Genomic DNA, 27,821 nt, shown 5'->3' on the forward strand with positions numbered 1-27,821 from the left:
GGCAGCATGGAACCAGACGCCTGGGTTGAATCCCAGCTTAGCATTTACTAGAGGCTCGATGCACGAAATTTGTGCAAGAGTAGACCTTCCTTCTCCTGACTGCCAGCACCGGCTTCCCTCTAGCACCCGGGACCCGGGCTTCCCTCGCAGCCCCTGCTTCGTCCGGAAGGCGGGCTAATTAGCATGTTATGCTTTTATTATTATAGATGAGCTGTGAGCTCTTGATTTGATTGCCTCCCTGTAAAATGGGGACAATAATACATTTTTTACAGGGGTTTTAAGGAACAAAAGTAATATATTTAAAGCTCACCTAGACCACCTATTGGTGATAAGAGGTGCTTGGTACATGGGGGCTGCTTTGATGTTGCTTTATTCCCACCCTGGGCTCCCAGGTGGAACAGCAGAACCATGTGTGGTTGAAGCAGGCATTCTGTTTTCTTTTTTAAAATATGTTTTATTAATTTTTTACAGAGAGGAAGGGAGAGGGATAGAGAGTTAGAAACATTGATGAGAGAGAAACATTGATCAGCTGCCTCCTGCACACCCCCTACTGGGATGTGCCCGCAGCCAAGGTACATGCCCTTGACCGGAATTGAACCTGGGACCCTTCAGTCTGCAGGCCGACTCTCTATCCACTGAGCCAAACTGGTTAGGGTGAAGCAGGCATTCTTGATTTGACACAAACACGGACAACTTTGGCCAAGAACCTTCTTGGTTTCTCTGTGGGGTTGAGCATGGCTCCTGAGTGTGGCCTGGTCTGCAGCTGGTTCCCATTCGGTTACCACACTCAAGTGAGTGCCCGTATATGAGAACAGAGTGCCAGTGTTTGGACTTCGGGGGCTTTGTTCAAGGAGTTCATTTCCTCTTTGTAGGCTGTGTCCTATGCCCTCTCCTCTTACCTGAGGGTTATTTGTCTGCAGCTCTAGGCCCCCAAGTCACACGTGTCTACCTCGCCCTGCCCCCTACTTTAAGGAGGGAATAGATGATGTCTGAAAATAGCTGTGAGGGACGCACCTACATTGTGTTGTCTTCCCGTGATAGGACCATGGATAATCCATCCTTCTTCCTGGCCTTCCTTTCTCTGCCAAGCTCTCTTGGAGTTCTCTATGGAAAAGAGATTTTTTAGGTTACAAATAAATTAAAAAAAAAAAAAAAGAATGCCCAATTTGGTACATTAAGGCCTTAACATTAGATATTGCCATTTTTCTTGCCTTATGTAGAGCAGGCATTCTGAGGTCTTAATTTGATTGTCATCAAGTATTTTCACATCAATCAATTTCATTTTATGTACAGTATTAAAAAGGCAAAGAATATTTTTTCTGTTTGTACTTGACAAAGTTAACATTTTGGGACTTCCTGATTCCCACTAATCTAGTCCAGTTTCATTGTTTCTCAGTTTTATTTAAAAGAACTTGAGGCCTGGCCCATGGTCTATCTGTATTCCCAGCACTATCTCAGTTCTGGAAACTTAGATCTTTAATGACTGAGGCTCACTAAGTGCAGCTGATAATGGCAGGTCTTCCTCTCTTTCCAATTTTTGTTGACACAAGACCATTGTGTCACTGAGTCACATGATGTTTCATGGGTTCTTTCCTTCCAGTCCCTTCCTGACAGTCTCTGAAGCCAGGCTGGTGTGACTCAGGTCTTAGGGGCCCAGGGATAGTGGTTGATCATTGTGCCACATGGAGTCAGTGGCGTCAGTCAAATCCTGGCCATAACTGAACAGATCTAACTAGACATTGTGGAGACCATTTTTGTTTGAGCCCTGAAGGCTGACAGCTGATTCTCTTACTTTTGTAAAATCACCAACCATGGATTTCCAGGGGAGATGAGATTTCTTGGCCTCCCTTTGACCCATCTGGACCCCCTCCTCGCCTTCCAGATAGGAGGCCCTCTCTTGTGCACTTAAACAGAGCCCACCTCCCTGTAAGTCTCACTCCAGCTTTTCCCACGCCCTGGTCATGAAAGGATTCATTCCTGCTCTCTCGATATTTTCACAGCATTTTATTCATTATACCTATACACTTATTTAATTATCTGAAATGTAATATAATAGGAAAAACTTGAACGTTAGAATCACAGAACCTGGTTTTGATTCTTGATCTCACCATTTATAATCTTAAGTTACTTGATCTTCAGTTTCTCATCTGTGGAAAGGAAATAAAAATACCTACCTCATGGGACTGTTAATGAAAAATAAATGAGATTGTGGAATATAGCTAACATTGTGCTTCAAAGGATGCTTAATAAATCTAGTGCAGAACTGATCTTCCATTAGTGTCTAAACCATGGCTGAACCCAGGCAGAAAGGAGTTCCTCTGCCTGCGCTTTTCTGCCAGAGCAGGTGCCCTTCCGCCCGGTAACTGCTCCCTGGAGCTGGCCCGGCAGCCAGCCAGCCGGCGCTTGATTGGACCACTTTGAGACTTGCCTGGGCCAGACGCCCAGATATCCCCTGCGGAGCCTGGAGCAGGGACCAGGTGTGCTGGGTAGACGACTTCCCGAGGCTGCAGAGGCAGGCTGGGTGCGTCTAGGAGGCCCTGACTCGGAGCGCAGGGTTCTGTGGAAAAGGGGCTGCTGTGCAACAAGGCGGTACGAGGGCCCAGCCGATGCCTGTCAGGCCTTCGTGCTAGCCCTGTGGCCAGTGACACACGCCCCTGAGATGGTGGAGCAGAGGGTTAGTCAGCGTGCTGTCAGGACGAGTGTGTGGGTGGCACCCGGGCGACTGCCTGGATATACTTGGCGTGCATTAGAGCTGTGGCTTTGGCGTGCCGTAATCTGTCTTTACTTTGAATTCATTGGGCATACAGCGCTGTGTTTACCTTTGGAAGCTCCACCAGATTAAACCCTCTTAACTAGCAAGTAGATCTGAGGTTATGGATCTTATTTAAATTGGAGACATAATGTACCTTAGCAAACAGGCAGAGTTGGTGTCAAATGCTGGTCTCTACCATTCATTACTTGGGCGAACCTTGGGCAAGTTACTTCTCCAAGCATCAGTTTTCTCAACTATAAAGTATAGTCCAAAGTAATGCTAGTAATACTAATAATAGTTACTATTCTATATAATAAAAGGCTAATAGGCAAATTGTCCCCTGACCGGGAGTTTGATCAAGAGGCAGGGCCTGCCGGCCAACTGCCCTCGGCCCCTCCCCCTGGCCGGCCCCGCTCCTGATCACCCCCTCACCCCCACCCTCCTGCGCCCCCTCCTCTCCACCGGCCGGACTCCACCCGTGTACAAATTCTTGCACCGGGCCTCTAGTCTAATAATAATTACATCATTATTTACTATGTCCATAGCACTTACTATGGGCCATGTATTGTTCTAAGCCCCTGTATGTATTGCCTCATTTGACCCTCAGCAATTCTGATTTACTTACTGCTGTCTTTTACAGAGAAAGCCACTGAGGCATAGAGAGGTCAGGTAACTTGCCCTCGGTCGCCCAGACAGTGAGTAACGGATTGAGGATTGGAGCCCAGGAAGCCTGACTCTAGAGCCTGTATTCCTGACTACGGCTCTGGACTGTCTCTCAGGGAATCGTGAGGATTAGATGTGGTAACATGAGGAAAGGACCTAGAACAAACCAGGCCGGGCACCTGCAGGTGTGGCAGTGTAGGTCATTCTGCCTGCCCGCCCCACCTGCTCCCTGCTGGCACGAAGCTGAGGCTTTGAATCCTGACTCTGTAGTTAGGAGAGGTTGGGATCTGGCCGATGGAAAGGGAGTGGAGTCATCCCCCTGGATGGGTCATTCCACCACAGTGATCTGTGCTTCCCAATGTGCTCCGGCTTCCTCCCTCCAGCAGGGGAGCCGCTGCCCCGGACCGCTGCTGGACTGGGAACACCGCGTCTGCACGCACAAACCGTCACTTCCGTGTGTTCGTCCCTGCTCTGTGTAGCTGACCCTCACACACATGGTGCCCAAATAAATTGGTCTGAATGTGGGGGTTCAGTGGCTGAGATGAGTCAGCCATGGGTGGGGGAGGACAGTGCCCGGCACAGTCAGAATGTGCTGGAACCCTGTGGAGAGTCGTGTCAAAGGTGGGGTTATTCCCACTCCCATTTTACCCCGATCCTCTCCCTGCTGGACGGCTAGGACAGGCTGGGCAGAGTGAGCCCAGAGATGCAAGGGCTCTGCCTTCATTTGCCGCCCTCCGCACGCGTTCTGTGTCTCGTTCTCCAAGGGACGAGCAAGAGCGTTTAGGGAAGGCATCAACCTGCTGATCTCAGAACACAAACGTTCTGAAAGCTCTTCTAGCTCTCCAGCAGGATGGTGAGGAGGGTTACTTGTTAGTGTGAAATACACATGTGTATGCATATCACATACGTGTATGTGCCATGTTTAGAGTTTATTGACCTTCTCCCAACTAAAGGAAACGTTGTAGACTGTTTTGTACACAGGCAGTGATGGAAATGGACATCGTCAGTGGGGATGGCTTGCTTTTACGTTGGGAGTTCAAAATCACAATGGTATGTTTTCCTGTAGGTGTGCCTTTGGATTTGGAGTGTCTGCAGCTGACCCGCTGCGCCCTCGCCCTTCGGAGAGATGTCTGTCACTTACGATGATTCCGTTGGAGTGGAAGTGTCCAGCGACAGCTTCTGGGAGGTAATGGCCAGGCTTTCCCCCATGATACAGATCAGGCTGATGCCTGCCTGCCAGGACTGTGTGTGTGGGTGGGGTGGGGGTGGGGTGAACACCCCCCCAAACCAGCCAGGCATCTGTGGTCAGATCTGGATGGTAACAGGACGGCTAAGCTGTCTTGCTAGAAAAGTCAGGCGTGTAACAGTTTAGAGGCGCTTCAGAGGTCTTGTCCGTTTGTCCATTCTCTCATCTTCCTTTTCCTGTTCAGCCCTGTGTGACTTAGAGTGAAATATACACATCACTGGGCTTAGCCTGAAAGGCAGTTCTGTGCAGAAAAACAGACGGCGGTGATGTGATATGCTGGCCAGCGCAGGCAAATGGCCAGAGGGCTGAACACACTGCCCAGAGCTGGTTGGAGCCTCTTCCTGTCTGTCTGAGCCTATGAGGAACTCCCTTCCTGATCAGATTATTTTGTGGTTTTGGTAGTCATTCTTCCTGAGCCCCACTTTTCCTGCCTGCTGGTTAAAGGAAAGTCCTTTTTTATCAAGTTTTATTCTCATGGTAAAACCCCTGTAACTTTCCCAGTAGCCATGGGTTTCATGGAAAGAGCACTGGCTTTGCAGCTGAAAAGATCTAGGTTCTGCCCTAGCTGGTTTGGCTCAGTGGATAGAGCGTCGGCCCGCGGACTGAAGGGTCCCAGGTTCGATCCCGGTCAAGGGCACATGCCTGGGTTGCGGGCTCAATCCCCAGTAGGGGGATATGCAGGAGGCAGCCGATCAATGATTCTCTCTCATCATTGATGTTTCTATCTCTCTTTCCCTCTCCCTTCCTTTCTGAAATCAATAAAAATATATTTAAAAAGTATATATTAAAAAAAAAAAAAAGATCTAGGTTCTGATCCCAGCTGTGCCCTTACAGCTGTGTGACCTTGGGTAAGTTGCTTGACTGATACTAGCCTCAGGCTTTTCATCTGTACAGAGGGAGTGGTACTGGCCTTTGAGGGAGGCAGCCAGGATGAAGTGAGAGCGCAGACATTGGCTCCCTCACGGGTGCTTTCCTGACCCTGGAGGCTCTAGTGGTACAGAAGGTGAGGATGATGGCCTGGGTCTCACTGGGGATGAGCACAAAGGAGTTGTATAAACTTAGAATAATTAAGTGTATAATTTTGTCTGCCATCAAATACCATCTGATATTATAGACTAATAGACAAGTGGTCACAGGTGGCCAAGTTTAGAAAAGATGGGCCAGGAGCTGAAACTTCTATCCACACTTCTCTTTCCTATGTATTGGGGAAAAGCCCATATTAACTTTTAGCTGAATACTTCATTTTATTACAAGTATGTGTTTGTTGATCACCTCCTGTGTGGTAGGCCCTGTGAGGCCCCAACAAGGCAGTCTGAGTCCCTACCCTCAAGGCGGGTAGCTGGCTTCCGTGGGATCAGAGTAGTGCCCTCTGCCCCTGCCCCTTGGCTGGTAGCACCTTCCTGGTGGGTATCTGGGCCGGAGCTCCAATTTCAGTAGCCAGAGAGGCACATTGTCCGAGGGAACATTTCTTAGAAAGCAGCAAGAGTGACAGGGGCAGCGACAGAGTCATGGGCACGTCCCGGCCTGTGGGCAGCAGCGGCTTCCTGGCATTGTCAGGTGCACTCCCACTGCGGAGGGGAATGTTGGTGGTGAAGCTGGATGGAGCTGTTAGAACTGGTGCTGGAATTCAGACTGTCCCTCTGCCCCCAGTTCGCAGACAGGCAGGCCCTGCTTGCTGGCCCCAGGAAGGCTGTGCAGCTTTGAAGGACGCTCAGGAGCTGGCGGTGGCGGTGCAGACTTCCTGGGAGCTCCTGGAGCAGGGGCGGGCTGGCCTTTAGAAACGCAGGTCCTCGTGATCTCGCCACTGAGCCAAGCCATAGGCAGAATGCTTTAGAGTCTCGGGGAACATTTTTCTCCCAACACAGTGACATTGCACCGGTATTAGTCAGTACCCGCCCTGAGCTAGGTGGCGATGCGGAGGGGATGGAGCACACAGAGGCCTTCAGGAGATAGACCGACACAGCAGCGGGGCAGGTTCAGACACGTGCTTTGGAGCCAGGTGACCTGGGTTTGACTCCCCGGCTTGTCACTTCACATGTGTGGCTTTGGGCAAGTTGCTAATTTGTCTTTGCCTCCATTTCCCAATCTGTAGAGTGGGAGTGATGCTGATACCCACATCCTAGCATATGTGAGGGTTAAGGGAATGAGGATGTAAAATGGTGGAAGGTGTCGGGACAGGCTCTGGCTGGGAGCCCTGGCCCTCTGCTGTGGCGGTGCGGTCTCAGCGCACGGCGTACCTGCTCCTGCAGGCCGCGTTTGGCAGCATCCCTGTGATGACCCAGTTGATGACAGAAGCCGCCTGGGAAAATGAAGTAGCTAAATGTAGTGCTCTGACAGAAGTCTGCAGCTGCCTGGTTAAAAAAAAGGTGAAAGTTGCCAGAATATGTTATCAGCATATATTAAATCAAGTAGCTTTAACAAGCCATTGATTTAAGCTCTTAGGCTCCCATTTAAATTCTTAGCTGTCATACTCTCTGTAGACAAGAACATCTGCTTTTGCCTGAAGAAAGCAAAGACAAATGGGTTTATTGTCTAGGCAGGCTCTGTCCACTCCGCTCCGCTCGCCCTTGAACGAGCCTCCAGGTGTGGAGGGAGCAGTGTGCGTAGGCCTCAGGGTTGCAGGTTAAAGGGCATGAGTGTTCTGAGGCTAAAATAAAGGTCATCTTGAGCAAGCGGTTTTAGTAGTTTTCAGGTTTGGGGTTCCTGATAGCCTTGCCAGCACATGGCGGGATCAGGGACAGGGCCTGCATGCTACCTGCCAGTCCTGACCTCTGTGGCCTTCCCTGAATCTTCGGAAGCACACACGTCACCTGATACCAACCCGTCAAATCTTGGCTCTATGCCTTCTCTGTTCGTGGCCTGAGGAACGCTCTGTAAGGTGGGCTCTGCCTCCTGGCTGATGATCATGGGGGACTTCGCTTCTTCAAACCTGTTTCCTTTTCTGTAAAATGGAAACATAAGCAGCACCCACTGCCTAGGATTGTGACGGACTCGATGATGCGGCACAGGAGGAGCTGTCAGCACACCACCCGGCCCAGTGCGGACATGCTCCATTGTGATGCTGCTGCTGGGGAAAGACGGTGTGGCACCTGCTGCCAGGAGGCCGGCAGCCAGCACGGGCAGGGAGCTAACATGCACGATCGTTACCTGTGCGGGACCAGCTGCGACTGCGGGGCATGGGGGCAGTGCTCGGGAGGGCCCTCCTGGCCCCCGGGTGGACCAGCCAGCAGGAGTCCGGGCTGGGGAACTGGTCTCGCCTGTGCTCCAGTGCAGGCGATCCGGGTGCTCCGCACTGGTGGCCCGGCTCGGGCGGCAGGTGGCAGGGAAGCCGCCCTGGGGAGGCCGAGCTGAGCCTCAGAGAGCAGAAATCGGGGCAGGTAGGATGGGATACTTCATCAACATCTGTCTGTTCCCCATTTCTCCCCCTGCCTTGGACACTCAGTCCCCTCCCCTCTCTGACGTTATCCTTGTGTTAGGTCTCCTCACAGCTGGGCCCAGTCTCAGGAGGCACTCTCACACCTTCCCCAGGAGCTTCCCCGCCCAAGGCCCAGCAGGCCCTGCGCACAGCACCTTCAGGGTGAAGGCCCGCCCTGAGATTCCTCACTATCTGCTCCACCTCCCACCCCACCTGCTGCACTGACCCCTGGCCAGGTCTCTGCTCATTGCCCTGAGTTCTGTGTTCCGTGTTCCATTCCTGGGGGGCGTCTCACAGTGCGCCAGGTCTCCGTGCTGTCATAACTTCTTCACTTTGCCAGCACTGTTCCCTGCCTGGAACCCTTCCCTCGCCTCTCCGTTAACGTGGCCAGCCTCCTACTAGCCCTTTAACGTGGCCAGCCTCCTACTAGCCCTTTAACGTGGCCAGCCTCCTTGAAAGCCCAGCTCAGATGTTGCCTTCAGTATACCTCCCCACCCCGCCCCTCCCTCAGCCAGGCAGTCCTGAAGGGAGAGGACGAGCATTGTGGTCCTGTGCCAGGCACACGCGTGTTGAGCGCCTGTCTTTAGCGTCTTGCCGTCTGCGGGGTGAGCTGAATGTAGATGAAGTTGGGGACACAGATGGCTTTGCGGTGCCTGTCACCGTGAGCTCTCCTTCCTTCCGTGGCCCAGCATGGTCACAGTCCGGCACTCAAACGTGCAGCACGTGCTTCTGGGGACATCCTTCTGCACTCCTTGCTGCTTCTCAGGTTTCAAGAGTAGTTATTTGAATATAAGTGGGGCAAAAGTAGGTTTACAGTTGTTTGAGTGGAAAATAATACAATAATTAATAAATAATAGTACAAGAATAAGCTGTATTCCGCATACTCACAACTGTAAACCTACTTTTGCTCACCTTGTATGTGCTGATGGGTTGTACCAACATGGACCTTGTTAAGAGACATCCTTTTCTTTTCTGTAAATCTTTCTACAAGGGTTTTGAAAGTCAGAGATGGGCAGGTTTCTAGAGAGCCAACATGTCTTGATGTTGATTACCAGTTTGAATATTGTTGGTGACTGGGATGAAAGCCAGCTCACGTGGTGGCTGCCTGGGGACTGTCAGGTGTGCATGGGCCGTGGTGATCTCAGCTCTCCTGCCACCAGCTCAGCGGCACTGACTTGGTTTTTTTTTTTTGTTTGTTTTTTAAATAGATTTTAATGATTTTAGAGAGGAAGTGAGAGGGAGAAAGAGATGGAAACATCAATGATGAGAGAGAATCATTGATTGGCTGCCACCCGCATGCCCCCTACCGGGGACCAAGCCCACAACCCAGGCATGTGCCCCTGGCCAGAATTGAACCTGGGACCCCTCAGTCCGCAGGCTGACGCTCTATCCACTGAGCCAAACCGGCTAGGACCTGACTTGGGTTTTGTTGGTGATTTTTTTCATCTTGCTGTAAATTTCAAAATGATAGCAAGGCCCTATTTTAAATGGGAAGTGAGCATGTGATGTCACTTCCAACTGGTTGTGACATGCTCGCGTTCGCCTTCCTAAAAAGGGGCTGCTGAAGGTAGGACTGGAAGCTCGGGTTCAGCCTGTGCGTGTTGGTGAGCTGCTCACCTGCTTCCCTGACTGGGGGCTAACAGCTAGGCCAGGCCTGGGCTGGGGGACTGTGGAGGGAAAATAATACAATAATAATACAAGTGCTGGTGTTCGTGAACTTCAGCAAGCTGCTGCAAACCCCAGTGGCCTCTGGGGAAGGCTGCCAGGCCACCTGACTTCCAGGGCTTCTGTCCCCATGGGAGCTCGACATCTCAGTCCCTCCCCCGATTGCCCATCTCCCTGCAGGCCTGCCTTCGGTGCCTTCCCAGGCCCTCCCACACTCCTCAGAACCCCTCCTCCACCCGTTAGCCAGGCTCAGGGTAGGAGAGCTGCACTGTGTGTAAATCACAAGTCCGCAGCAGTGCCGGTGGCCGCAGCCTGAGGACCGTGCCCTTTGCTGCAGGAGTGGGACCCTGTTCCCCAGGAGCTTCCAGCTTCACTCTCAGCAGGGGTGAAGTACAAGCATGCTCAGCCAGGCAAAGAGACTTAGGAACGGTAACACTGGCAAAAGGTGGGCTAGGGTGTTTGAAGACAGGGAGAAAGGGGTTGAGAATACAATAGATGGCTTTTCTGCCCCATTTCCTCTGGGAACCAGGTATTTCTGGTGTCCAAGATAAGCAGCTCAAAGAATGAAACATTGAACACTTGATTATCCCTCCAAATTAGCCACTGGAATCTTCTCAATTACCTGTTTATTATTTACAATTTAGATGAGCTAGTCTCTCCTTTCATATGTGAGAAAAAGTAGCCAAAACTCACCTCAGTCCTTGTCAGAGCAGAGAAGGGTCTGCAACTGAGGGGTCTTGGCAAACTATGCGACTTCTCTAAGCCTTGGTCCCTTCATCTTAAAGCGGGGACAGTTGCTCCTGCTTGTTACGGTGGAGGCAGTATTTGGAGGTGTGATACACCTGTGGTGGTGATTGGCACATAGTAGGTGCTCAGTAAGTGGGAAATAGTGTTGATTGCCATGATTGGGAGGCAGTAATAATCCGGCAAGTGATGACTTCAAGGCAGAAGACACCTGTTTATACCCATGATGATCAAAGGCCTTTAGCCAAAAGTCTGTAATGTAAGATCATTTTAATGAGTTACTAAAACATTATTATTATTATTTTAAATCTCTCTAGTTAGGCATCACCTCCTCTGGAAAGCTGTCCCTGGCCCCTCAGTCTGCGTGAGAGTCCCCCTGGGTGCCCTAAACCCCTCACTTCCCTCCATCATAGCCATCCCTGAGCTGGTCTGTCTCCCTCCCTGACCCACAGGCCAGAGCATGGACACTGGCCAGGTGGCATTGAGAAGCTTCGATGGCTGTTTGTATGTTCCTGCTGCTGAGTGAAAGCGGGGGCTTGTCAACTGATGATGTGGGATGCCTTTCAAATGGGAGAGGGATGAGCCTTCGGGAGCCTGGTCGGCACGGAGGCTGTTGGGACAGCAGTGAGGGTCAGGCTGTCCTGCTCCGGGAGGGTCTGGCAGGTGGGCTGCTGCCCAGAGCCCCAAGCCTCCCAGCGCGCTTCTGTCTCCTAGGTCGGGAACTACAAGCGGACCGTGAAGCGAATCGACGATGGCCACCGCCTGTGCAGCGACCTCATGAACTGCCTGCATGAGCGGGCACGCATCGAGAAGGCGTATGCGCAGCAGCTCACCGAGTGGGCCCGGCGCTGGAGGCAGCTCGTGGAGAAGGGTAGGGAGGCCCCTGCCCAGCACAGCTCTGGGCAAATCGGTGACCTCTCTGTGCCAGTTTCCTCTCTCATAAGGAAGTGGGCAGGAGTGCGTCTTGCAGTTCTGAGGCCGTGATTCGTTTGGGAGAGCAGCAGGGTGCGGTCACCCACAGGCTGCGTGCGATTTCTCTCCTCACGGCAGGACTGACAGCATCTGAGTCTCCCACGGAGGCTGCGCTTGTCGGTTTAACGTAGAACAGCTCCCGGGGCCCACCCTTGAGAAAGCTCCCACCCGAGCAGAAGCCTGGCACGCAGCACCGAGGTGCTGGCCCTGAGAGCCGCTGAGGTGTGAGCTCGGCCAGGTAGCGAGTCAGGCGGGACTGGATAGTGACATCCAGCAGGGCGTCCGTTCTGAATTTTAATGGAATAGCGGGTTTGCCTCTCTCACCCCCTAGCCCAACAGAAGATTCTGGAGCTTAGTGACAGAAGGCTGCTGTGGACCTGGATTGTGCTCGACGCACTTCCCAGCAGTGGAGGGGGCACTGACTGGTTCTGGGTGTCCTAGGACAGAGCGGGTTGGTAGGAGTTTCTCGGTGTGTTTCTCAGGTTCTTCTACCGTGACCGCTGTCCTCGAAGGAGCCAACCAGGGGACCTGGTCAGGGTCCTGGAGGGCCAGGGGTTCTGGAGGGCAGGCTCCCAGGGTCTGGACCAGCGGAGTGGCTGTTCATGGATGAGGAGTAGCCAGGGATGGGCCCAGTCCCTCAGTAAATGGTGGCTGTTGTCGTTCGTTTCTGCCTCTCAGGATCCAGCTGTTGACACAATCCCTTCTGTCCATTCAGAGCTTGAGGGTCACAGAGCACTTGCCCCTCACCGTGTGGATGCTGCCCCGGCGTTGAGGATCTAGGCAGGACAGGGAGCTGCAGGTTTCATAGACGCCGGGATTAGAAGTTCAGAGAGGCTCGCCTCTCCCCTCCCCCAGTGCCTCTGTGTCATCACCCAGCTCAGACAGTAATTGTCCCCTGAGAGTGCCTTGAAGACAGGACCTGGGGCTTCCATGTTCATCCCCAGCTCTGCCTTTGTCCCTCCCTCACCTCATGCCACCCCACATCCTCAAAACGACAGGCCGGTTGTGCGTTTCCTTCCTGAGAACAGTGAGTGAGGTGACTCAGGCACCCCACCCCACTATAGAGATTTCCATCTGGCCAGAGCAGGTTCCTGCCTCCAACCCTTCCCTCCCCCAGGACAGAGCTTCTGCTCTGCTGAGGGCACAGCCCTCCCTCCACAGGCAGCTCTCGAGCCGGGCTCGGCTGGGCTCTTCCTGGGAGTGAATGACAGGGCCTGGCCTCATCCCTGGGAGGGGGCGTGTGGCCCAGGAGACGGGGCCACGGTGCTGAGGAGCCCCCCCCCCCCCCCAGGGAAGTGTCCTGGGGAGTGTCCTGGGAGAGCGGGCAGCTCTTCGTACGGCCCCTCCTCCACCAGCCAGCCTTACACAAATTGAAACGGCAGAAATTTGAGTTTTTAAAGAGCCCAGTGACTTCAAAAAAGGAAATTGATGTAATCTCTCAAGTTGCCTAGCAAAAAATGGCCGAGCTGATTCAGCTTCAGTTCCTTATTCTTTTCATCATCCCAGGAACTGAAAAAGGAAGAGCCGCTGAGAGGAAAGTATCTGCAACAACCACAAGGAAACCTGGCCAGACAGCCGGGCTGCTGGCCCCCACTCCCCGGCCGCGGGAGGGACTGACAGGAAGTCCCCTGGAGGCCTGTGGGCCCCACAGGGACAGTGACCGCCAGCTTCTCTCTCTGTGCAGGGCCTCAGTACGGGACGGTGGAGAAGGCCTGGATGGCCGTCATGTCCGAGGCGGAGAAGGTGAGCGAGCTGCACCTGGAGGTGAAGGCCTCCCTGATGAACGAGGACTTCGAGAAGATCAAGAACTGGCAGAAGGAGGCCTTTCACAAGCAGATGATGGGCGGCTTTAAGGAGACCAAGGAAGCCGAGGACGGCTTTCGGAAGGCACAGAAGCCCTGGGCCAAGAAGCTGAAAGAGGTGCACCCTCCCGCAGGCCCTTCCCCGCCCCGCAGACCTGTGCTCCTGGCTGGGGACCTGTGGCCCTAGTCCTCCCACCAGCAATGCTCCCCCCACACTCCCAGAATTCCTGCATTTGTTAGCATCAGAAATAAAGGGCCCCCCCTCAGGCCATAAGCCCTAGTGGCTAACATTTACCCAAGTTCCAGACTTCAATGTAATCCTGACCGACCCATTTTACAGTCAGGACACGGGATCAGATACTGGTGATAGAGCTCCAAACCCAAACTCTTCTCCACCAGCCGTACTTCCCAGCCTGGGAATGGTCTGCTAGAGAGATTGAAAAGTCCCTTGGGACGAGGAGAAAGGGTTAGTTTAAAACTTTTTCCTCTTATATGTGTTTTTCTCTCAAATTTGCAAATGATACTGCGATTTGTTTTTCTGAAAGGAGCAACCGAAGCCACTGAGTCTTGTCCAGCCTTGGCCGCTGGAGCTTTCAGACAGACACACGCCCCTCCCGCCTCAGCACTGCGGCCCCACCCGCACCCTGGCCCCCCCTCCTCCCCCTCCCGCTCCCCTGGCTCTCCTAGGAGTGGCACCGGCTCCTCAGAATCACTCCCTCACGCCTGCGCCTTCTGGTGGGAACTGCAGTCTTTCCTCCTTCCTCTGTGTCTTGGCTTTTGTCGCTTCCTCTCTGTCCCTGGCCTCTTTGCAATGACACTACCCCCTCATGTGGCCATGGTTACAAGCTCATCCCTCAAATGAAATCCATGACTGGCTCAAGTAAGGAAGCTTCCGTTAAATAAATTATACATATGTCAGTACCTGTATGCTTGTGTGTGGCTGAATGGCCAGTGGAAAGTGTGGCCCGTGACCCCGCCTTCCGGTGTCACCCTCTGTGTTAAGTTTCTCTTGTGAAGTTTTCGCTGCTGGGCATGCTCTCCCCTCAGGTGCCCCCCCTCCCCCAATTCTTGCTTCATGTCATCTGGGGGGCTTTCCCCAGGCCCAGCTCCACCACCGGCTTCCCATCTCTCTTCCTTGCTTTCTTCTCCTCCTTGGCCCTTAGCACTTATACTTTACCCTGAACTTGAGCTGTTTCTTACAGTTGCCTCCCCAGCTAGACCGTAAGCCCCATGAATGCCCAGGTCCTTTGTTGGTGCCATACCTCATTCTGGTGCCTAGGACAGCGCCTGGCTCACAGCAGGCACCGTCAGTGTCTGTTGAATGGGGCCCTCTGTCATAACTGTGTGTAGTTACACTGAACACACAGCTCTACCTGCGCTTTCCTCGCCTCTTGAGAGCACGAGCACTTCCCAGGGGCTCTGTAGCGTCGGGTGAGGATTTTGACCTTTCAGAATCCCGAGGTTCAGCAACCCCTCCTCCCCGCAGGTAGAAGCAGCAAAGAAAGCCTACCACGCGGCGTGCAAAGAGGAGAAGTTGGCGATATCGCGAGAAAGCAACAGCAAAGTGGACCCATCCCTGAACCCTGAACAGCTTAAGAAATTGCAAGACAAAGTGGAAAAGTGCAAGCAGGATGTTCTTAAGGTAAATCCCGCACCTCTCTCCCCGTGGTGAGTGCACCTGCCCCTCCCGCTGTGTATCTGGCACACGGGAGCGTCTGCGCCGCTTGGCTGCCTGGGTGGAGAGGGGGACACACAGTCACCGCATTCCTGCCCTCAGAGGGCCTCTCCAGTGCCCGCTGTGCCCGCCCCAGGATCCCCGTGCTCGGGGGTAAGGTGCGGGGCAGCTGGGTGGCTGTGGGCAGAGGGGGGAAGAATGCTTGTGCAGGACTCGGAGGTGTGAATGTCCCAGGGGGAGCCGATGTAGGAGCTGATACGGAGGGTTTTGAGGACCAAATTGCCAATGGCCTTGAGAGTCAGGCAAAGTAAGGCGCCTGGGATGCTGCTGACGGAACCACTGCAGGAAGGGCGGGCAGAGGTGTGGCGGGCCAGGCGGTTAGAGCGATTGCTCTGATGTGGAAGCGAGTCCCATGGAGGGTGGAGGCGGGTGCGCTGGCCGCAGGGAGCCCGAGGGCCTGGAGCAGGAGGGTTTTCCTGGCAGCCTCAGCCGTGAGGGCCCCAGAGAGGTGTGGGCAGAGCGGCAGGAGCTCGGGCGGTGGGACAGGCGCTCTCAGTCAAGAAGAGACTGGGAGCAGGTAGTGTGGCTTCCGGGCCATCTGTGTCTTCCACTGTGAAGGGGGGTCCCCCGCCCCTCCCCCTGCAGTGGATTAGGGAGAAGATCAAACAGGATGTTTATGAAGGGCTCCTCAGATGCAGGTGGCCTTCCGCCTGGGAGGTCTGGGTCACGGGACTTGTGATTGAATAGTTCCCAGGAAGTGGGCTGGGCCTGTGCCTGGCCTCCAGCTTCCAGCCCCTCCGTCTGCTTTGCTCTGCTCTGCGGGAGAGAGAGAGGCTGCTACTGTCAAGGGACCTGAGGGGTGCAAAGGAAATAGATCGGGGTGCTTCTTAGGTGCAGGTCATGGCTCCTCACTGTGCTTATTCCTTATAGAAGTCACCCAAAGCAGCTGGTGTAATACTGCCACCTGATTAGTAAGGCCAGCTGCTGCTGAATTCAGAGTGGTGGGAAGGGACTCAGGCCGTGAGGGCCCGCGTGGCAGAGCCTGGCTCGCCTGCTCTTGGTGGTGACCCTCCCGCTGTGGTGCCTGCGTTTTCTCGCAGACCAAGGAGAAGTACGAGAAGTCCCTGAAGGAGCTGGACCAGGGCACCCCCCAGTACATGGAGAACATGGAGCAGGTGTTCGAGCAATGCCAGCAGTTTGAGGAGAAGCGCCTGCGCTTCTTCCGGGAAGTTCTGCTCGAGGTTCAGAAGCACCTCGACCTGTCCAACGTGTCCAGGTAGGTGTCCTCGCCACAGGGCACGTCACAGGGAAGGCAGCGGAAGGTGCTTCTGAGCGAGGCTCGGTCACCGGTCTCCGGATTTGGGGTGGCAGTGTTGGTCAGGTCTTCTCGCGGTGGTGAAGTTCCCCTGCCCAGGGCGAGCCCCTCTGCTGAGCCTGTCGCTACTGCTCGCGGCAGCTGGTCCCTGGCCTGAGCCCCTCGGCCCCGCTCCGCACGCTAAGGGGCCGGCTCTACCAGCTCTGTGTGCAGCACTGGGTCTGCGCACGGGGAGGGCTGCAGCTCGGACTGGCTACAGTCGCTGGATTTGAAGTCATCCGGGTGCAAGCACAGCATTCCCGGGCCGGCAGGCCCTGCCCCAGGACGGTCTGACCTTGCGGCCCCTTTAAGTCCTCTCTGTCCAGACTAGCTGGCTGCCAGCTCGGTCCTAGACTTCTCAGTGTCCCAGGCCCGGGCAGCACAGACCCTCGGAGACTCGGATCTGAACTGTGCTGGGAGACTGGGAAGCTTTTTCTGCACTTCTCTGTCTCTGGTCCCATGATGCCTTTGTTCAGGGCAGAGGTCTGGGCAACCCTGGACATAGACTTCTGCCATCCACAGAGCAGGGCTTGTTACCAGGAAATTACATCCCCTATGTCTCCTTCTGTATAAAACAACAGAAGCAACAATTACTGCACAGCTCCCCTGCCACCATTTAATTCATCTTATGACAGTCTATAAAGTAGGTGGCATTGTCTTACGATTAGGCGGCTGAGGCTGGGTGAGGCTCAGTGACTTGCCTGAGGCCACACAGCTGGCTGGGGCAGGACTGGGCTCCTCTCTGTGGAATAGCTCCCACACAGGAGTGCAGTCTGACCTTGCTCAGCCTCCAAGGCCCTCTGGCCAGTAGCTGGGGTGGTCGTGTCTGAGGGCTGCTGTAACCAAGTACACAGCCTGGGTGCTTCCCTCACCGCAAGTCTGTCCTCTCTCTCCTGGAGCTGAAGTCTGCAGCCCAGGTGTCGGCAGGGCATGCTCCCTCAGCAGTTCTATCGGAGGTCTTCCTGCCGATTCCAGCTCGTGGTGTCTGCTGTCACCCCTCGGCCTTCCTAGGCTATAGACCAGTGATGGCGAACCTATGACACGCATGTCAGCACTGACACGCGTAGCCATTTCTGATGACATGCGGCCGCCTCAGCGGCCGCATGCCGAGGATGAAACATTTGCTGCTCCTGAGGATGAAACATTTGCGAAATAATGTTTTTTCCTCAAAGTGACACACTACCCGAGTTATGCTCAGTTTTTTGGCGAAGTTTGTTTGACACACCAAGCTCAAAAGGTTGCCCATCACTGCTATAGACCATCACCTCAGTCACATGGCCGTCTTCTCTCGGTGGCGTCACCCCGTCTTCCCTCTCTGTGTCTATGTCCAAATCCCCCCTTTTTTATAAAAAGATGTCCATAGATTAGGGCCCACCCTAATGACCTAACTTGAACTTGATTTCCTCTGTAAAGACCCTATGTCCAAAGAAGGTAACACTCTGAGGTGCTGGGGGTTAGGACTTCAACCCATAATAGAGGGTATTGTGCCCACTCCACGGAGGAGGAAACAGGTCTAGGGAGGGTAAATGACTTCCAGCCATCAAGGTTAGGAGTGAAAAAATACAACGACCCATAGTGACACATACTCCTGTTCGACGTGGTCAGCTTCTTAGGGAAGCGAGCTGCTGTGAGCTGTCCAGCAGGAGGCGTCCCCACTTCTGAAGGGATGAGGAGGGACTTTCCTGACACTGGATTCTGGAGCTGGTTAGGTGGGACCACCCGGCTTGGTGGCCTGTGTGGCCCAGATGCCGGTGTTTTCTGTATTACCTGGTACAGAACAAAGCCAAGTTGCCCCCTGGTGATTGAAAGCTGGCTTGTTAGAAGCCAGAGCTGTGGCTTCCACGCCATTGTTGCTGGTCATCTGTGCACGTTGAGGCTAGATGACCACCGGCCGAGCCAGGGTGGGAGACCTGGTCCTGTGTGAAGCCAGCTGTGGTAGGGACCCGTTGTGGCAGACACCGGGCTGGGGTGAGTGTGGCCGTCCCTGCCTTCCAAGAGTCACGCTTCTTTCTGATTTAGCTACAAAAACATTTACCGTGAACTGGAGCAGAGCCTCAAAGCTGCCGACGCGGTGGAGGACCTGCGGTGGTTCAGAGCCAACCACGGGCCGGGCATGTCCATGAACTGGCCGCAGTTTGAGGTAGGAGGAGGCTGCACCCGGGACCCCCTTGGCCCGGCCGGGGCCAGGCCCACGGGTCGAGTCATGCACTGTCTTTCTCGTTCCAACTCCACGTTGGCCTTTGCCCTGTTCATGAGGAGCTGTTACCCCCAGCGACGCTCGAAGACAAGCTGATGTCTAATTTCGTGGGGCTTCCGGCGTTACTGAAGGGCCTGAATCTCTAGGGAAGGTGCAATTATGTCCTTTCTCGTTGAGAACTTTGGTCACCTGTTAACCACTGGCATTTCTGCAGGGCGAGTCCCAGGAGCTGCAGGGCATGCAGGCCCCCCGACCCCCAGTTCCCTGCCCCACCTGGGATGTCCGGGAGGGAGCGGCCACAGTGCGCACAGCCTGCAGGCCACGGCACCCGCTCAGCTGCCCCTGGGCCAGGCTGAGGGGAGCGTGGGCTCGGTGTGCAGCTCTTCCTCCCCTTCCCGCTGTCCTCATTTCAGTCCCTTTGGGTTCAGGGTTAACGCTCCTGGTCCCATTCTCATGGTCTGAGCCTCCCAGTGTCTTTACATGCCAAATGCCTGGGGATCGCAGGCTCTGCCAGCCCCCCCGCCCCGCCTCCCCACCTGCATGGTAGCAGAGAAGGCCGTGGGCACTAGTCCTGCTCCCTGTTCTCTGAGGGCGGGATTCTCCCTCCTCGCGGTGGAGCAGGGCCTCTCCCGGGAGGATGTCGGAAGCGGCTCTGCCTTGGACTCAGGCCGAGTGGCTTCCCCCGATTCAGTGCAGCGAGAGGCCAGCTGTGGGGTGATGAGCAAGTCATTTGCCCTTTTTGTGACTCAGTTTCCCCAGGTCTAACATGTGCGGACAGTAGCTGTCTCCTCGGGTCGGGTTCAGGGACCTGGGCCAGACTGGGTTTGGGCCACGGGCCGACCACACAGCAGCCGGCTTGGCCCCATCGTAGCTGCAGTTGCTAAGCCTCACATGTGCCTGTGTTCTCTGGAGCGTCTCAAGAAAGCTGCTTCAGCTGACAGCGTGGGCCCCTGCAGCTGAGCGCCCCGCCCGCCCGCCCCATTTTTAGGACATTTCCCAACAGGAAGCCCAGAGCGGGCTGTGCCCCTGCCACAGGCCCGGGGACAGGACAGGCCCGGGCCCTTCTGAGTGCAAGTGGACCCGGAGAAAGGAGAAGGCGCCCAGCCTCCCTCCCACCCCACGATGACTCAGTGGGAAGAAGCGGGTTGAAGACGTGTCTTGTGCACACAGCACCCACCCCATCCTCCCCCCTCTCCTTAGGGTGGCCTGTCAGCAGGCAGTACCCACACGGCGGAATGGCCTGGCAAGGAAGACTTGACAGGCTGTCTCCCGGGGTGGGTGTCTGGGCGAGAGTCCCTGGGTGGCCCCTCTCTGCGGGTCCGGGACCAGTGCCCACAGGGGGCGGATCATGCTTGTCTTTCTCTAATGAAATGATTTGTTTTGTTTTCCATGCCACAAGGATGAAGTAAGTTACTATTTATGGCTAACTTATTGAATCCCAAACCTCCGGCGGTGTGTGCAATCCCTGGGGTCTGTGTGGGTCCGCAGCCCGGTTCTGGAAACGTGCGCTGCCCTTCCTGTCCGTCAGGCAGCACAGATTTACATTCCAAAGGTCCCCGAGGGCACTCAGGTTCCAGCTGAGTCCTCAGCCATGTTATTTCACTTGAGAAGTAATAGACAAGTGGCTGACCTGAGCTCCCGCTAACTCTGTGGAAAGTAACTTTTTCTTTCTGGGTCTCGGTTTCCTCATCTGAGCGATGGTTAGACTTGGGATTGCTAAGATGGCATTGAACCTTAAGATCCTGTAACTGCACGTGAGCACAGCGGGGACTCGGTGGCACCAAGTGCTGGGTGCTGTCAGGAGGGAGGGAAGCCCCATCAGCCATGTGCACGTGCGTTTCTGGGAAATCCTGCCCCTTTCTCCTCTCCCACTCCAGTGTTTCCCAGGGACTTGGTAAAACTGGCCCCTTGCTGGGAAGGAGCGGACCTTTGGGGAGATGGATGCATGGAATAGGAATAGCACAGCGTGCCACGGGAGGGTGCCACTCCTTGGAGACTTGAGTGGTCAGTTAGCTTATCTGCCCCTTTGGTGATGCAGGGCCCCCAGCCCCCGATGGTATTTGCACCCCAGGGTTTTGTTTCCCTATCGCAGACTTGCTCAGGTCCAGTTTAGGGCACAGTCAGCTCTGAGGGCCAAGCCCCTGCCCAGGCTTTAGACTGATGTGGCCTCACGCAGTGAACTTCTGACTTCTCTCCTTCGGTGCCTGGGAACCAGGAGTGGTCTGCAGACATGAATCGAACTCTCAGCCGGAGAGAGAAGAAGAAGCCCACTGACGGCGTCACCCTGACCGGCATCAACCAGACGGGCGACCAGGCTCTGCAGAACAAGCCCAGCAGGTGGGTGAGGGCACCTCCATCCCTGGGCCCTCGGCATGGGCCAGGACACCGCCCGCAGCTTGGACACCTGGGCGTGTCCCCAGTGGGGCCTCACAGGGTCTCCCATGGGCGTCTGAGTTCTGTGAGTTCTGTGGGCGAGGCCTCAGGGCATCTCTGGGAGGATCATCTGCCCACCGGCTGGAGCTGCAGAAAGATCCAGAGAGGAGCCTTGGCCACACATGCTTTGGGCCCCAAGTGAAGGGAGAGGCTGATCCGGTGCTGGTCACACGTGTCCCCAGTGGCGCACACAGGCAGGTGGAGGTCACCGAGTTTCCTTCCGGCTGCTTCAGGTCCCTGGCCAGGTGTGCACTCCCCCAGGCTGTGTGCGGGGACGGGGGGCGGGGGGCGTTGTCAGGTGCCCTCTTTCTGAAATCACCTCTTTGCTGAGAGCCTGGGTTATTCCTCCTTGTTTGGAGAGAGGAGGTGGCCCTGAGGTCACTAGGCCCTCTTGTCTAGCGACAAGGCCTGTCCTCACCCAGAGTTCCCATCAGGAAAGCACTGAACCTCTGCAGAGCTGGCTGCAGGCGGCCCTCCCTGGGAGCCGTGCCCGGCTGGCTGAGGCCTCCATCACGCCGAGGGATGATGCATCGCGTGGTGATGATGCATCACATGATCGTGGCTTCCGAGGAAGGATCAGCACAGGTTCCAGGGCCTTTCTGTAGCCCCAGACACTGAAGCCCCCGCCCAAAGCCCCCCCCCCCCCAGGCAGACATGGCCTGTCATCTTTCAGCTGCTTTGTCACCATCTGGGCAGGTGGGCTTGGTTAAGTGAGCAGAGCAGTGAGCACCATCCCCAGGATCATGCCAGCACCTGTGTGATGGGGTGGGGTGGGGAGGGAGAGCTACCACCCCGGGGAGTGCCTGGGTCAAGTCTGCCTTGGCTGCTGTACAGATTCAGCTGCCCAGGACCAGTCCCCTCTCAGAAAGTCAGGAAAAGGTGCCCAGGAGGGAGGAGGGCCTGGGGTCTCAGACATGTGGCCCAGGTGTAGGCAGCGGGCAGGCTGGGGTCCAGCGCCCTTCAGCAGGCCTGAATTCAGTGAGGTCATGGGTCACTCCAGTGGCATTTGAAGCATTTCTTCCCCTCCCCTCTCCATCTCTGAGCCGTCCACCCGGAACTTTGAGTGTCTGCTCCACGCAGCCTGGACTTGGCGAGAGGTGGTGCTGGCCGCCGGAGCCTGCCCTGGGACTTGGTGTCTGCCCCATCGGCGCAGAGTTACACGGGGTGCCGGGCTCTCGGGGCCTATCTTCTCTTCCATCGGTCCTGCGCTCAGCACCTGCATCCCGCACCCCGTCGCTCCTGGCTGTCAGCCTTCAGGCCGGGCTCGGGTCTCGTTTCTCTGGTCCGACCAGGCCGGGCACACAGGAGGCAGTTGACATGGTTGTACAGACGGGTTTTCTCTCTGCAGCACGAAAGGGGTTCTCCTTCCTAGACAGGGCTGTTCCGCAGCTCCCGGACCGCGTTTGGAAGCTCCAGGCCCAGAAGACCCTTTAGTAGCCAGAGGAGGGGTGCGCTGTGCTGTGGGGTCCGCAGAGCTCTGGGAGCCTCCCTCCTCTCCTCAGCGGGCTCTGGGCCCCACAGGCTGAGCCCCAGGGCTGTCTGGCCGGCCAGCTCACAGGATGGGGAGGCTTGGACAGAATCCCCATGTACCTCCCCGGGGCTCTGATGCCCGGATGGAAATGCAGGTCTGTCCTCGGAGACACTTTGTGTGTTTATTGCCAAGTATTTTGCTGAAACAACTTTCTGCTCATACAGCATATTCCTCCATCTGACTGTGCCTTTAGCCCTTGGCCCTGTGACCCTGCAGCTGGGAGCACCCAGGACCTCAGGGGCTGCCACGCTGGGGTCCCCTGAAAGCTCTCTCTCTCCCTATAGCGACCTTAGTGTCCCGAGCGTCCCCACACGGTCAGCGCAGTCACTGTCCAGCTACAACCCCTTCGAGGATGAGGACGACACGGGGAGCACCGTCAGTGAGAAGGAGGACATTAAGGCCAAAAAGTTGGTGAACGGACGTTTCCCTCTGGTCTTCACCTCGCTCGCTCTGTCTTCTCCTTCTCTCTGTCCAGGGTCTCGGCCCCGTGGCACTGAAAGCAATGCATGAGGCCCGCAGGCCGCGGCCCGGCTGCCAGCTGTGGACAGTCTCTGGCTTTTCAATTTCGCAGGGAGGGGGGCACAGTTAACCTGTGGTTGCTTTCCTCTGTCCTCCACTAACCGTAGTCAAAGCCTCTGCACAGGAAGACAGGCCGCGGGGTGGCGCCGCTGGAGCCGCCCGCCTGCCTCTGCCAGGAGCTGGTGCGGGTCCGGCCGGGAGCCTGCCGCGCTCTGATGCTGAGGGCCGTGCTCCTGCGGAGGGAGTCCCCAGCCCAGCCAGGGCCTCCTGCCTCTGGCAGCCCGTGCTCAGGGCCCCGGCCCCACCCTTTCTTGCAGCGTGAGCAGCTACGAGAAGACGCAGAGCTACCCCACCGACTGGTCCGACGACGAGTCTAACAACCCGTTCTCCTCCACGGATGCCAATGGGGACTCCAATCCATTTGACGAGGATGCCACCTCAGGGTCGGAGGTGCGGGTCCGGGCCCTTTACGACTATGAGGGGCAGGAGCATGACGAGCTGAGCTTCAAGGCTGGTAGGTGGCTCCCCGTGGGCGTCTGGGAGATGCTGCCAGCCTGCGGGGAGGCTGTCTTACTGCAGGGCGGCTGAATCCCCCTAGTTCCAGTGTCGGGTCCCCCCACTCCAAGAGTAGCAGGTGCTTGCCCGGCTGGCGTGGCCCAGTGGTTGAGCATTGATCTATGAACCCAGGAGGTCACAGTTTGATTCCTGGTCAGATGCTCGGGTTGCGGGCTTGATCACCAGTAGGGGCGTGCAGGAGGCAGCCGATCAATGCTTCTCTCTCATCATTGATGTTTCTCTCTCTCCCTCTCCCTTTCTTTCTCGGAAATCAATAAAAATATATATATTTTAAAATGTAGCAGATGGCCCTGGCCGGCTTGACTCAGTGGATAGAACGTCAGCCTGCGGACTGAGGGGTCCCGGGTTTAATTCCGGCCAAGGGCACATGCCTGGGTTGCGGGCTCGATCCCCATTGGGGGTTGTACAGGAGGCAGCCGGTCGATGATTCTCTATCATCATTGATGTTTCTCTCTCTCTCTCCCTCTCCCTTCCTCTCTGAAATCAATAAAGAAATATATTTTTAAAAAATGTAGCAGATGCCCAATGCCAGAGCTTAGCAGGTAGTGAGGTGCCTGTGCCTTTGCCTAAAATGGTGCCTCTTGCCAGGCGAGGCCTGGCACCATAGGGCACCGGAGCAGGAGATGCTGGTCGCCAGGACCACCCAGCCCCAAACATCTCGCGCGCCGGCCTGCAGGTCCCCTGAGGAAAAGCCTTTCTCCATGATTCCACTGGCGGTGCCGCCTTGCCCGGACCCGAGTGGCATTTGCTGTGCCCTGGGCAGCAGAGGCTCGCCTTAGGGTGGCACCTGTCACACTCTCCCCGTAGCCATGCTCTGTTCATGTTTATCACCAACACAGCTCTGTTGTGAGGAGCCGAAACCTCGGTTTTACGGCACAGGCTGCATCCTGACCTCAGGGCCCTGCGTGCATTTTCGAGCCTGTGTCTTTTTTCTTCTCTCTTGTATTTTCATTGTTTTTTAAATCTTTATTGTTGAAAGTATTACATGTGTCCCCTTTTCCCCCTGTCGGCTCCCTCCAGCCCCACCACCCCCACCCAAGCCCTCACCACCCCACTGTCTGGGTCCATGGTTATGCATCTGTGCATACAAGGGCTTTGGTTGATTATCTCCCACCCACCCACCCCTCCCCACCTTCCCTCCGAGATTCCGCACTCTGTTCCATGTTTCCATGTCTCTGGACCCACTCCGTTCATTGGTTTGTTTTGTTCGTTAGATTCCACATATGAGTTGGGCCCAGAGTGGGGGCTAAGATATGAGGGAGACTGACCCGGTGGTCAGTGTGTCACGTGCCTGCTCACCAAGACCCCTCTGTCTTTGTCTTGCAGGGGATGAGCTGACCAAGATAGAGGACGAGGATGAGCAGGGCTGGTGCAAGGGGCGCTTGGACAATGGACAGGTTGGCCTGTACCCAGCAAATTATGTCGAAGCGATCCAGTGACAGCCCAGTGGGCTGGCTGGCGGAGGGGTGCGGTCCCAGGAACTCCGTTAGCCATCGGCCTGGGCAGCACTCCGGCAGCTCCAGCCGGCCGTGGCGTCCACTCCTTTTCCTGCAGAAGATGATGGTTCCATTGCTTTGGCTTCATGGTGTCTCTTGAAGACAGACGAGCCGGTCATTTCACCTGGGACTTGGCAGCCTTTCCACAGTGCCGATGGAGGGATCTGAGCACCGAAGACGCAGTACACGACATCCCGCCCTTGCCGCACCCGCTCCCTGCTCAGTGTGCATGTGGCTTATCGTGGATCTGAATATTCCTGGCCTGTCTTTCCGCCTCTCCTCCGCGTCTGGTGGGTTCCCCTGATTCTTGTTCCACCAACTTCTTTCTCTGATGCGCTTCTCACCCGCAACTTAAAGAACAAAATGCCATTTTCTGAGGTCTTTAAGGCCGTGTACAGTTGTTCTTCATGGTACCTGTTCATCCATTCATTTAGGCTTAAGTTACGGCACAGATTGCCGTATACCAGGCATGAGAAGTGCATCCTCTGCTTCCGTGTTGTGCTGTTACTTGTCCACCACTGCCCGGGGCCGCCTGGCCCGTTCAGATAGGGCGTGTGAGGCAGAAGACCACAGTAGAGGTGGGCGCGCGTATGGTTGGGTTCCTCCTGTGAACATGGGTGTCGGGAATAACCTGTAGTACTCCCCGAGTCTCCATATTTAAAAACTATTTCCACTCTCTTCGTGCTTAGAGCTTTACTCTTGCAAATGAATAATTCTGTCAGTGATGTGGAAGGCGAACCTGAAAAGACTAGCTTTTCAGGCCCAGGCACCTGTAGATCCAGACACTTTATGCTGGACTGTCTTGTCCTGGTGTATCTATATATATTATTTGATATTCAGAGAATCTAAAGAGCTTGTCTACTGTTTCCATGAGATTTCAAAGGCTCTTGACAGTGGATTTAATTGGTAAACTGCTTGAAGACCGTGGCCTTCGGGCCCAGGCCTGGCTGGTGGGCTGGGTTGGCCTTCTCCAGGCTCGGATGTGGGCCAGGGGCCTCGGGCCCTGGAAGTGGACACTGCCGGAGGGAAGTTCGTGCCACAGGCCAGCTGCAGGCCCGCTGCTCACTCGCCTTCGTCCCTCCGTAGCAGAGCACTGAAGCTCCGGGCCTCGCAGCAGCTGCGGGCTCCCGTCACCGTGTCCCCCCTGAGCCCACAGGAGCTGGGCCTCACCCATAGCGCCAGGGTCTCTTCGGAGTGTCCTCGGTCATCAGGGAGCAGACGTGCCGCGGCAAGACGCTACACTGTAATCAGGTGGGGAGGGGGGGAAAGCTTTTATTTTGTGTATCAGACGTTGGAGAAATGGCTGCCGCCATATAAGCTATGCATTTACTCATGTTCCAGTGAGCGCGACTGTCTTGCTTGGAAGTGGATGTGTGTACGTGTTTATCTTGAAGACTTACCAGCAGAAATCCTCATTCCTTTGCTACAGATTACCAAAAATTGTCACGTCTTTTCAGTTCAGAAGTTTCTTTAAATGTATAGTATTTTAGGGAAAAGAATCAATAAACCATTGATCTCGTGAGTGTGATGGTCTCTGCGTGCGTGTGCCTCATGCTCACAGCAGCACGTGCGCCTGTCTGTCGCACTTCCAGCTTCGGGGCCGGGTGAGAGCCTACGCAGGCTGCTGCCCAAGGGCGCGGCCCCGTCCCACTGCCCCTGCTACATCAGAGGTGGTGGGATTTGAGGCCTGCGCCCCTCGGGGTTTCTCTTTCCCCAAAACCTGCCACGGTGTGGCCTGGGCTTCCCCAGTGTGGGCCGGACCAGAGTCCACTCCTGGAGGGGCTTCCCTGAGCCCATTTCTGAGCACCTGCTGCGCGCTGGGCCCTGTCTGCTCGTACACCATCTGCACAGAGCGTGCCCTTCTCCCAATGCCCGGAGTGACTGTCTCCCCATTTCCCTTTGACACAGCAAGGAACAGGCTCCAAGGGCCAGACTCACCTGAGGAGGCCGCCCAGCAGCCCGCACCCCGAGTCACACCCCCTCGGAGCCCTCCACTCTCACGTGGGTGAAGGGAGGAGAAAGGCCTGAGTGAGATGAGAAAGATGAGACGGCTGCCGCAGCCACAATCAGCAAACCCGGTGAAGCCGCCCGGAAAAGCACCCCACCTGGGCACCGGGCGCTCAGGGAGCCAGGAGTGAGGTAGCAGCTGCCACTGCAGTGTCGGTGCCCGGCTCATGATGAATCTTTGTCACCTAGCCGCCTGGTCTGATGGGTGATGGGGCTCCTGCTCTCCACTTCTGAGGAGGAGTGGGAGCCCCTGGAACTGCCCGCTGCCAGGGAGAGACGGAGGGCAGGGTGCGGGGAGGGCCCAGAGCAGGCTGGGGCACCTGGTGAGCGCGTGCACTGGACGCCAGCCCGTGGGGAGTGGGAGAAGACACGGGTCCGGGAACTCCAGCTCACCGTCCCGACGGCACTAACTCAAACCCGCATCTGCAGGATTCTCCAGGGCAGCCCTTCCCGGGTCCCCACTGACGGATAGAGAGCCAGGGTGCGAGCGGAGGAACCTCAAAGGTCGGACGGAACACCCTCTGCTCAGCGAGGCCCTCTGCTCAGCCTCCTGTCATTTCCAGAGCCCCTGCAAGGAATTCCGAAGGGCCCTCACTGCCCACCTGCCCACTCCTGTCCTGGCCCTGAATCCCCGCTCTGGGCCTCAGTTTCCCCAGGAAAGAGTGGGGCCTGCCTTCCCAGTGGGAGGGTTAGAGTAAGGAGGGAAAGGCCACAGGGAGGTGGTAACTTAGTGTGGTTGTGAGTGACACCCCACTCCCCTTCCCCGCCAGGACT

At 55.8% G+C, this 27,821-nt stretch overlaps 1 protein-coding gene across 8 annotated transcripts in view; it reads left to right on the forward strand.

Annotated features, from left to right (window-relative positions):
* Positions 1 to 26,586, forward strand: part of PACSIN2 (protein kinase C and casein kinase substrate in neurons 2) — a 114,497-nt gene extending 87,911 nt beyond the window's left edge. For 4 of the 8 annotated variants that reach the window (XM_079774562.1, XM_079774561.1, XM_079774565.1 and 1 more), the window contains 10 exons: positions 4,482 to 4,601; positions 11,200 to 11,356; positions 13,142 to 13,377; positions 14,746 to 14,901; positions 16,035 to 16,210; positions 18,308 to 18,428; positions 20,701 to 20,822; positions 22,734 to 22,856; positions 23,286 to 23,482; positions 24,871 to 26,586. In XM_079774562.1, coding sequence (XP_079630688.1) covers positions 4,542 to 4,601; positions 11,200 to 11,356; positions 13,142 to 13,377; positions 14,746 to 14,901; positions 16,035 to 16,210; positions 18,308 to 18,428; positions 20,701 to 20,822; positions 22,734 to 22,856; positions 23,286 to 23,482; positions 24,871 to 24,983 — 1,461 coding nt within the window. In that variant the 5' untranslated portion in view covers positions 4,482 to 4,541 and the 3' untranslated portion in view covers positions 24,984 to 26,586. The remainder of the gene's footprint in view (positions 1 to 4,481; positions 4,602 to 11,199; positions 11,357 to 13,141; positions 13,378 to 14,745; positions 14,902 to 16,034; positions 16,211 to 18,307; positions 18,429 to 20,700; positions 20,823 to 22,733; positions 22,857 to 23,285; positions 23,483 to 24,870) is intronic. The other 4 variants (XM_079774559.1, XM_079774558.1, XM_079774564.1 and 1 more) reach the window with 1 other exon arrangement.
* The last annotated feature ends 1,235 nt before the right edge of the window (positions 26,587 to 27,821 follow it).

This window comes from Cnephaeus nilssonii (genome assembly GCF_951640355.1).
Source record: "Cnephaeus nilssonii genome assembly, chromosome: 6".
NCBI lineage: Eukaryota > Metazoa > Chordata > Mammalia > Chiroptera > Vespertilionidae > Cnephaeus > Cnephaeus nilssonii.